General features: G+C 50.4%; 1 protein-coding gene across 1 annotated transcript; it reads right to left on the bottom strand.

The window, feature by feature from the left end:
* Positions 1 to 192: 192 nt before the first annotated feature.
* Positions 193 to 8875, bottom strand: COPS3 (COP9 signalosome subunit 3). The gene is made up of 12 exons (XM_077317053.1): positions 8658 to 8875; positions 6684 to 6813; positions 6165 to 6277; positions 6006 to 6055; positions 5340 to 5432; positions 4645 to 4824; positions 4388 to 4528; positions 3472 to 3645; positions 3084 to 3170; positions 2331 to 2444; positions 1906 to 1986; positions 193 to 1821 (listed from the first exon to the last, which is right to left on the bottom strand). The coding sequence occupies exons 1-12, from the start codon at positions 8710 to 8712 to the stop codon at positions 1768 to 1770; spliced, it is 1272 nt and encodes a 423-aa protein (XP_077173168.1). The 5' UTR covers positions 8713 to 8875; the 3' UTR covers positions 193 to 1767.
* Positions 8876 to 10601: the final 1726 nt, after the last annotated feature.

Genomic DNA, 10601 nt, shown 5'->3' with positions numbered 1-10601 from the left:
CCTTGCCACGGAAGCTTCCCGGGTGAGTTTGGGCCTGTGGCACCAGCCTAACCTACCTCACAGGGGTGTTGTGAGGATAAAAGCAAGGCAAGGAGACATATGCTACGCTCAGCTCTTTAGAGAAGCAGGATAAAAACTGACTACATTTCCTTGGCTTCAGACACACGCACAGGGTATTTAAAACAAACGGGGTTGGAATAACTCATTTCAATGCTTTATTTTTTGCTTAAATAGTACACTGAAAGAACAAAACCGCCAGACTGGCCTCACAGGGGGGCCCGTACAGCAAAAAGACGCTCCTCCTCAATTGTACAATCAGTTCCTTGGCAGACACACACACACACAGAGACACACAACTGGTCACAACTGCAAACAGCCATCAGGAAGACTCGTTCCGGGGAGGTGGCGGAGGGAGCAGCCCCTTAAAAGGGCAATCTGTGAAATGGGTCTAATCTATTGCAGCTTGCAAATCGTCTCATCCAAGGCATGGTACCTCTGGGCTTGGCACCGGAAAATTAGCCATGCCTTCGGCCAAGGCCTTTCGTCCCGCCCGAAAGGCTCTCTGCGTTCCAGGTTCGGTAACCAAGCGCACCGCCTTTCTCTTGCGGCCATGAAGGGGAAAGTTCGACGATTGTTCTGGGAAGGAAGAAGCCCGCACGGGGGGCTTGCTGTTCTGGAAACCCCATTCCAGCCTCCATTCCCACAAGGGGTTGCCGAGGACACGTCTAAGCTGTCAACAGAGACCCAAACGCAGTCTGGGGTTACTGAGACGAAATCTCAAAAAACAGACATCAATAACGAGGCCATAACCCTATAATTGAAGTATCAGCCTGTTGCAGAAACAGGGACACCATATAAAGCAAAAAAATGATGTCGCGTAGCAGATGGAGCTGGGTTTTATACCCTGCTTTGCACTACCAGGGAGAGTCTCAAAGCGGCTTAGAATCGGTTTCCTTTCCTCTCACCACAACAGCCAACAGGTAGGTGGGGGCTGAGAGCTCTGAGAGAATTGCTCTGCGAGAACAGCTCTAACAGGACTGAGACTAGGTCAAGGGTCAAACTGGCTCGGCAGATTACAAACCGCCGCTCTTAACCATGAGACCACTCTGGCTCTTTGGAGGCCACTGAAGTACGTTAAAGGTTGACTTGGAGAGATTTGGAAGGTGAACCTCAAAGTTCCTCCTTTGGGGAGCGGTTCTTAGAGCGTGGATCAGGAATCCCACACAAGTGGAGGCAGGGAGTAGGATCAACGTGTCAAGCTATCATTTACAGAGTCAGAGGTCTGTCTGGCCTTTTCTGACTGGCAATAGCTCTCCGGGAGCCGGGGAAACATATTTTTTCCAAATGAACAGAAAGATGAAGAAATTGATCAGCATTTTAAAGAACCGATTGGGGCTATTACAGAAAGGGCGACATTCGAAGTCACGTAGAACAAAAAGTAAATTATTTAATGCATTCAACGGTGTTAATTCCAAGATAAATCCACAACAGGAGATTTCATTCTCTCTCTCTCTTTTTTTTTTTTCCTTTCCTTCCATTGCAAAGAATTCGGAAATGGTACAGTACTGAGAAGACGTCGGTTTACACTTTGCTTTCAATGTCCCGGTGAAACAGTAAATTTCCCGCTCGCCGCAGAGGGCTTCTTAAACACATTTGAATCTCAAAGGTCGTTTTTCTTTTAGCTTTTTTTTTTTCCCTCTCGTTTTCCCCCCCGCTCTGCAGTGGCGCAGCAAGCAAGCAAAACAAAACAAAACAAAAATGTGTTTTTCAAGAGTAACTGGAGGGTTTGCTTCCTGATTCGTCTTCTTGGGATCCCAAGCTCTGGGAAAGGAGAAGGAGAGAGCCGGTTAACATTGCAAAGAGACACACGACAGGGCCTGCTTTAACCTCATTTCTGAGCGTTACCTTCTGGACAAACTGAGGGTTCACAGTGATCTCCTGATCCATGGCTTTTAGTCTCTCATCCAGCTCTATGCATTTCAGCATCTAGGAAGGGGCACACGGTAGATAGCTTTGGTCAGTTTGGGCATCTGTACCACCGCAGGGTTCCCCAGCATTTGTGGGGCGCCCAGGCATAGCGATCTGCTAAACCTTTATGAACTTCACATTCACCAACCTTTAAATAAAACAACAACAACTCTCTATGTTCCCTGACCTGAACAGCCCAGGCCTAGATGGTCTCATGTGATCTGGGAAAGTAAACACTGGATGGGAAATTGTTAAGGGACACCAGGGTCAGCCAAGGAAGCGAACGAGACTGACGGCTTCATTCCGCCACTGTCAAAACAAATATTTGGGATGAAAATTCAGCGATCCCCTGAGTTCTTTACCTCCTGATCGATGTTGTGCAGCATAGCGGGGTTATTATATTTCTCCGGATTATCGTGGAAACAGACCATTCCGTCTTTCTGGTTAATACTAGCAAAGATTTCTCCGTCTTCTATCTGGTGGGGGGAAAAGGAGAACAAGATAACTGATGGCATGAAATTGGTGGAGAGATAAAATTTCTAGGAGGTCTGAAACAGGTTTTCCCCAAGGTTAAAAAAAAAACACCCAGAAATTTAGGGGGAGACCTCAAAATATGCAGTACTGTCCTATTGAGGGTGTCTGTTGTGCGGAGAGGAAGGGGAGGTGACTGTAAGCTGCTCTGAGACATCTTTGAGTAGTGAAAAGCGTGGTATAAAAACCAAGTCTCCTACTCTTCAGTAAGTTAACTGGTCTGGTTCCTGTAAGTAAAATTTCTTTCTCTGGTTACCATCGGAATCAGGCCATCTTTGTCATTGGTTTGAACACCAGTTTTCCTTAACCTGGAAACTTGGTGGATTGGGGATACCATGTAAAATTTCTCTGCTTCCATGATTTTTTTTTTTACATTTAATCCAACTGGCAATTTGGGGTTAGGGGATGGTCTAGAGGGGCCAGTTTGGACCTTGGGCCTTGTCCTGAAAACCAGCAAGCCCAGCCACAGTGCTTGCAATGAATCAGACCAAAACCCGACAGCTAATCATACCCAAAAACGACTTGAATCCCAAAGCTTCTCATCCCCTCACCCTGAGACGCAGAAACAAAGCGATGCTCCTTACCATGTGAAGGACGTATTTTTCAGCTTCCTGGGGCCCAGAGAGCTGCACTCGACTTGCCATGTCTTGAAGCGATAGCGTTAAAAACGTCTGGGAATTTAGGAGGGGAAGAAGCATTTAGGAGGGGAAGAAGGGCATGGCCTCCTGGCCCTTAATCAAAAGGCGCCTGCGGGTTCTTCTCTCATGAAAAGCTTACCCCCAAAATCTGATTGTCTCCAAGGTGCTACTGCACTCAAATCTAGCTCCTACCCTGCTACACTCTGAAGCCCCAGAGTAACGTCAATCACGGTTGTATGGCCTTCTCGTAGATGTGCCTTGCAACAGCCAGGACCCCCAAGCAGAGGCAAAGCCTCAAGGGAGAGCTAAACATAGAACACGGCAGAATTCTTACCTTGGTTAACCTCTGGATATTCTTTTTGTAGAGCGAGGAGAGGCACTGCTTGACCAGGCCCATGTTGTTATCCCGGGCGAACGTCTCGCTGTGTTTGTTCACCAGAGCCCGCAACTCCGAGGGCTTATTGGTGGTGTATACCTGTGCTAATTCGTGGTAGGCATTGCTAAGCGGCTGTGGGGCGGGGGGGGGGAGAGAGAAAGAGGCGTTTTATATATGGGCAAACTGCAGACTCTCGCACCTTTCAGGTTTAAATACCAGTCATGATTTGTTCCCTTTAAATTGGGGCACGTGCCAATTGTATATCAGCTTTTTAGGGATGAATGGCGAAGGACCAATACCATCGTGTCAGGTGAGCCTGTGCGTCTTTTCGGATGCTTCGTGCCACTCGTTTGGGCCGCAGAAACCAAATGGATGCTTTAATCCAGGGGTAGTCAACCTGTGGTCCTCCAGATGTCCATGGACTACAATTCCCATGAGCCCCTGCCAGCTGGCAGGGGCTCATGGGAATTGTAGTCCATGGACATCTGGAGGACCACAGGCTGACTACCCCTGCTTTAATCGACACGTCCGATCTCTCTTACACAGGCTCTCCGCCCATCTCTTGCTCTGAACTGCGACGCTACTCCCTGACCCTCACTTTACCTCACTTCCTCACCTGGCTTGACTGGCCAGTCATGGAAGAAGGCTGACCCCCTACCTTAGTGACTCATGAAGGATCGTACCATTTCCAAGGCTACTAATCCAGGATGCCCCCACCCCTCCTCCTGAGAATGTGGGCAAACCTCTTGTCTTTCCACCAACTCCCTCCCTTTCTCCCAACACGCCACACAGCTGCCGTGCGACGGCAGGGCCAGGAACAGCAGCATATAAATGTAATAAATAAATGGACGCCTACGACTATCCCGAGCCTTACCTTAATGAACCGACCCACGACCTGGGAGGTGTATTTCGGTAGCTGCTGCACTTTGCCAAGAAGTATCAAGGAAACTAAGATATATTTTTTATAGGACTCCAACATAATGTGGCTCACGGCCATGGCGGGAGTCGTAATAGCCTGGGAGAGAAAGGAAAAGACAGGCTCAGAAAGTGAAATCCTGCAAACAGAGCCCATCTCGTTAAAGAGAAGAAGCTGCTTTTGTAGGGCAGGCGTCACCAAAAACCAAGGGTTACCTGTTCGTAGAAGTAGAGCGCTCTTTCAAAGTTCTTGAGGCCAGTGTAGATCATCCCACCGTAGTAGTAATAGCACAGAAAGTGCTTGGCATCGTATGCCCCGTTCTCTTTACAAATATCCATCATGTCCACTTCTAGATATGGGAGGGCAGGTTTAAAGCATTTGGCTAATAAACAGAGCTAGAACAAAACAGAGTCGGGTTATGCAAGTCGGGCAACTTCCACGCACACAACAATGGTACAGTCTTCTCAATTCTTAGCAGGAGAAGGCCTCGGCCTCTCTGCCCTGTCGTTGGCCCTCCAGAGAAAACTGCTTGGCCTCGGTGTGAGACGGGAGCCTGGACTAGACGGGCCTTCACTGGTCTGATCCAGCAGGGCTCTTCTGAGGTTCTTATGCCAACTCAGAGCATCGAAAATGAATCAGAAACCGGCTCCTTATGAGAGAAATACAATACAGCCCAGGGGCATATGGAAGTTTGACTCTTTAACACAGTTAGCACAGTCGTTAAAGATTGCTTTAAGCAACAGCCCCCAAGCAGACAGCAAAAAAAGACACCCCCAAGATATACAGAAAGGCTCTCCATCGTGAGCTGCTGACTTCAGTTCCTGAAATGCATTTGGAAGGGTCTGCAGGGTGACTTCACAGGCACTTCCTCAGCCACTGGTTCCTGCGTCAGCCTGCTGGGCCGTCTTACCTGGCATAGATCGGCATGGATTGAGGTCAGCTGGTTAATGTTCATCTGCATCTTGTCTATGGCTTGCCTGAGAATGCCGATTCCTCGCAGGGGCTGCCGGAAACCATAGTCTCATTCAGGTACACTGTTCATATTTATTAGGCTTATATCCTGCCACTTTCCAGACTGGTTGGTTTTTACTGGGCTTTTAATGGTGACTGCTTTTTCGAATATATATTTAATCCCGTTTGACTTGCATTTTAACTGAATTACATTCAATTCGCTACCGTGGCCAACCAGCACGATTCCGCTTATGCGCCGAGCTGGCTTGAGCACCCCCAGGGGGAAAGGCTGCTAGTAAAAAGTTTTTAGGAAATAGATCAATTTTGCTGTGAACCAAAGACAAGGTCAGCTTCCACAGCAGAGGGGGAGCCATGCGACGGCGCAGCAAGGAACGACAACAGAGGGCCTGAAAGACTGATGGGTTTTGTTGCAGAATAAGGATTATAATAGTTAACAATAATAAAGATTATTTTTACTATTCCTTCAGGTGAATACAGATCAAAGAATCTGAGAAGCCAGGAAGGCGGAGGCCACCAGATTGCTGAGCTCAGGGGTTCTGGGCTGTGCCAACTGGGCTTCCGTACTCAGCGGCATTGTCCAAGGAACTGCAGCAGGCCCGCTTACCTGTTTCCTTTCCACCAGGGCGTTGGTTAACTGGTGACAGAGCCCAGCGACTAGAAACAATTCCAAAAGGAAAAAGACAGCAATTAGAACCCCCAAGATAAGGGAAGCAAATGGGGCAGCATGCCGGAGGTGAGGGCGCTGGCGTGACGTTTGACTCACATGTGTCCGTCGCGTATCGAATGTGCTCCCCGTTACACGTGCTGATGAACAGCTGGACCTGTGAGAAGAGCGTCTCGAAGTCGGGGACGCTGGGCATCGAAAATTTCACAAACCTAAAGAAATAGGAAAGCGACGTTTGTATTGGGAACTCCAAAGCCAGAGCCCAGCAGAAAAGGAGTGCTTAAAACTGGACATTGGGGGCAACGTGATAAGGCGTGCCCTGCAGCTCCCTTACTCTGAATCAGACTTTTGTCTGCTCAGACTAGCAGTAGCTCTCCAGGGTCTCAGAAGGAGGACTTCCCCATCACCCACTGCCTGGTCTGTTTTACTGGAGATGCTGCTGGGGATTGAACCAGGGACCTTCTGCCTGCCAAGCAGAGGCTCTGCCCCTGAGCCACAGCCCGCTCTCAAGCTCTCCAGGGTCTCAGGCAGAGGTGTTTCTGGAGAGCCACAGTTGGGCCGCCCCTGCACTAGACCAAGCTCCCAGCAAAAGATTCGGACAAACGCCACGCCACTCACAGAACGGCAAGGACCCCTAGTGAGTGTTCCTGGACGTCGAGGGCGCCCAGGACGGTGTCCAGGTGCGAGAGGTTCTTCGCAAGCAGCTCCCCGCTTTTGTTGATCAGTTCGCAGAGCTGGGTCATTTGCCCTGGAATAAGAAACGGCGCCGTTACGTTCACAGCTAGGTTTATAGCGGAAAAACACAGAGGCTGCCGGTCACTTTTTTGACTGGGGCTGTGGGGGACTGAACCCATGACCTCCTGCATGCCAAGCAGATGCTCTGCCACTGGGCCACAGCCCCTTCATCATTGCTTGCACATCACACCCTTTTAAAAAACCTGTAAATAAGAGAAAAGCCATGCGGTAGCCAGGTTTCTTCTCCTGGCACAAGGAACCTGTCTCTTTGCCTGCCAAGCCTGGAAGAGCATCCCCAAACACACCTGTTGCCCAACTCTCCTGATCCACAAGCACCTGCTTTCTCCTTCCCTGCCCAAATTTTGATTGCCATTCCCTTGGAGGCAGAGGGAAGAAGAGACCCCTCTCCACCGCACGTTCTTCTAGTGCTGCTGGACATGTCAAATGGATGTATTTTTATTTTTTTTAAGTCTCTCTCTGGAGACTTATAGAGAAGAGACACAAAGAGGAGAGTTCCCTTTCCTCCAAGGAGAGCAAGAAAACACGACACGACACCCAGCAGCAAGACTGACCATCAGTGATCCACTGGTAATAACCCCAAGAAAAGCAGGCCACAAATAAATTTACGATAAGAAACATGGTGGTGCTTTCTCCAAGACCAGGCAGAAACGGCTGAATGGCTGACACCACCATCGATTTCTTTCTCTTTTTAAAGATGACAGGAAAGTTTTAAACAGCCAACATGCTTCTACCGCTGAACCACCCGGAGAATATCCAAACGTAAAGCTTTGCTTACTTCCCTGACACTAGCCATGGCGTTCACTCAGAGGTCTTTTACAGGACCAGCTCACCCTGTCCTTTCAGCTGGAGAAGCCCTGGAGACTTTTGCTGTCACCTGTTGTCTGATCAGTTTCAAGGTGAAGCTGAACCCCAAGGCCACCCTTAGATCCCTCACTTTACCAAGTGGGATTTTCTTATCTCCTACTATCCTACCCTTTTTAACTGGGAGTGAAGCCGGGGCCTTCTGCAGGCCACCCAAAACACACAAGCGGATGAACACTGAACCAAACCGAGTTTAAAAAAAACGCGTTGGCCTTTATATACTGAATTAGCCTCTTAGGAGCAGTACTGTTTTTTTTCACGCCATTTCTTTTAAATTGAGGGTGCCAGGCTCCTTCCCTTCCCCTGCTGCCAGATTTAACTGGAGATGCATCTCCAAGAGTCTCGGGCTCTCCCATCTTTAATTGGAGATCCAAATGGGGACCTTCTGCAGGCCATCCAAGCAGAGGCTCTCCCTCCCATGGATCTCCATGGGATCTCCCAGGGATCCTTCCCATCACCCCCTGCCTGGTCCTTTCAACTGGAGGTGATAGGGATCCAACTGGGGACCTTCTGGGGACCATCCCAGCAAAGGCTCTCCCTCCCATGGGATCTCCCAGGGATCCTTTCCCATCACCCCCTGCCTGGTCCTTTCAACTGGAGGTGATGGGGATCCAACTGGGGACCATCCCAGCTAAGGCTCTCCCTCCCATGGATCTCCATGGGATCTCCCAGGGTCTCAGGCGGGGATCTTTCCCATCACCCCCTGCCTGGTCCCTTTAACCGGAGCTGCCGGGGATCGAACCCGGGCCCTTCCGCGTCCCGAGCGGAGGCTCCCCCGCGGCGCCACGAGCCCCTCCCAGTGCGCAGGCTCCGTCGGGCCCCTCCCTGGCAGCCGGGCTCTCCCCCTCCCCCCGCGTTCCATCCCAGCCCCGGGAAGGCGGGAGGGTCCCGCGCATGCGCCCCGGAGCCGCCCGGCGCGCCGAGAGATGCGGGGCCCGGGCCGGGCTCGGCCTCCTCCGGGCGGCGGCCGCTCACCTTGGGCCGAGAGCTGCCGGACGCTGTTGACGAACTGCTCCAGGGCGGACGCCATCTTGGCGGCTCGGGAGGCCGCAGAGAGCGCGCGGGGCCGCGCCGGGGACGGCGGGAAGAAGGAGCCGCCTCCCGCCGCCCACGCTGCCTCGACGGGCCAATCGCGGGCCGCGCCGGGTCGCGCGTCCGTCGCGTCACTTCCGGTCGCGGCGGTGGGTCTTGACAGGGCGGTTGCCGCGGCAACCCTCCGGAGACCCGGAAGTGGCGGAGCCGCCCGCTCTCCGGAGGAGGCGGCGCCTTAAGATGTCGTCACGGTCCTCGTCGCGTTTCCCGAGGCTGCTTGTTCAGCGCTCGCGTGACGTCACGCTCCCCGTGTGGCGTCACAGGGACGGCGCTGTGTTTTGTTGTCGCTTGGGAATGTTGTCTTCCTGCTTCTCTCTCTTTGCCAGAAGTCAGCCAGAGGCATCCAGGAACAGAACCTGCGGAAACCATGCTCTGCTCACAACACTGCTCAAAACTATGCACCAAACCATGCACTATGCACAACGCTGGCCCAAGATATACACAAATCCATGTGCACGTGACACAATTATGCACAAAACTGCACAAAACCATGTGCACGTGACACAATTATGCACAAGACTGCTGCACACAAAACTACAAATCTGTACAAAATGATGTACTATGCACAACAGTGGACAAAGCTATACACAAATCCATGGGCAGTGCACAACGCTGGACAAAGCTATGCACAAAACTATGTGCTGTACACAATGCGGAACAAAACTGCACAAAACCATGTGCACAACGTGACAAAACTGCACAAAACTACAAAATGATGTTCTGTGCACAAGACTGTACCCACAAAAATATTATTTTATTCTGTATTTTTAAAACAATGGAAACAGGAAATTATCAGTTGATTGGCTGGCTCCTGCACCTTCCTCCCGCACCTACTTCTCTGAAGGCGCATGTCACCCCTTCCAGTGTTCCTAGACGCCTAAAATATATTTCAGGGGTTCGTCCACAGTCAATAGGTTGTTGATATGTTATTGATAACTGTGTTATTTGTTTAGATTGTTCTGTGTATTCCCCTTGCAAAGTTTTGTGTGAACCGCCCTGAGCCATATGGGAGGACGATATAAAAATCTAATAATAAAGAAAGAAATAAATAAAGGTTGCCTTACAGGGAACAAGAGTCCATTAAAGAGTCTTCAAGCAGTTCCCTTGTTGTTTTTAGATGGGTACCCCCTCTGTTCCATTGATGCTCCTGGCCTTCAATTGGCCATCAATTATTTCTTCTCTGTTTTCAACTATTTCCCAATTCACCTCCCTGTGACCGCTTCCCTGGAAGCCATTTCTGATCTGAATTCGGGCATCCCTCCACAGTCATCATGAAATTACTCTCACCCTAACATAGCCACCCAGTCCCAGGGCATTCAGTTCAGAGTGCCCTCTGTTGTGGCCCTGGAGATTATTTGAAGAGGTGCCCATCTCTCTGAGGAACCCCTTGAAAATCCCCGCAAGGCCCTCCATACACACATCTCCCTCCGTCCTGATGCTCCTTCTATGGTTTGTCTTTCTCGTAAGGCTCCTTTCTGGCCCATGGTAAGAGGCCCAATCCAGAAGTTGATGGATCAATTCTAGAGAGGCTGGCTGGTTTTCCTCGGAGGATGCAAAAGCCTGTGAGATCAGGCACCTCTTTTCTTGACAGCCTGATGGCGAATGATCCTAGAACCAAGGCACTTTCCTCTCCACGGCGATTCTGATGTCATAAGCAGCATGATGTCATCAGAAGCGTCATAGAGAGGAAAGGAGACTTTTTTTTCATTTGTCTGAAGCTTTGAAAGGCTTAAGTCTACCAAACTTTTGCACGACGAAAGAGAACAAGGAGGCCGCAATGCGTGAGTTGAAGAGGTGGTTTGTTCCTCTGGAGCCTTCCCCAACTTC

Source organism: Paroedura picta, chromosome 17 (assembly GCF_049243985.1).
Source record: "Paroedura picta isolate Pp20150507F chromosome 17, Ppicta_v3.0, whole genome shotgun sequence".
In the NCBI taxonomy this organism is placed as follows: Eukaryota; Metazoa; Chordata; class Lepidosauria; order Squamata; family Gekkonidae; genus Paroedura; species Paroedura picta.
This window is presented reverse-complemented; position numbering and strand designations above follow the sequence as displayed.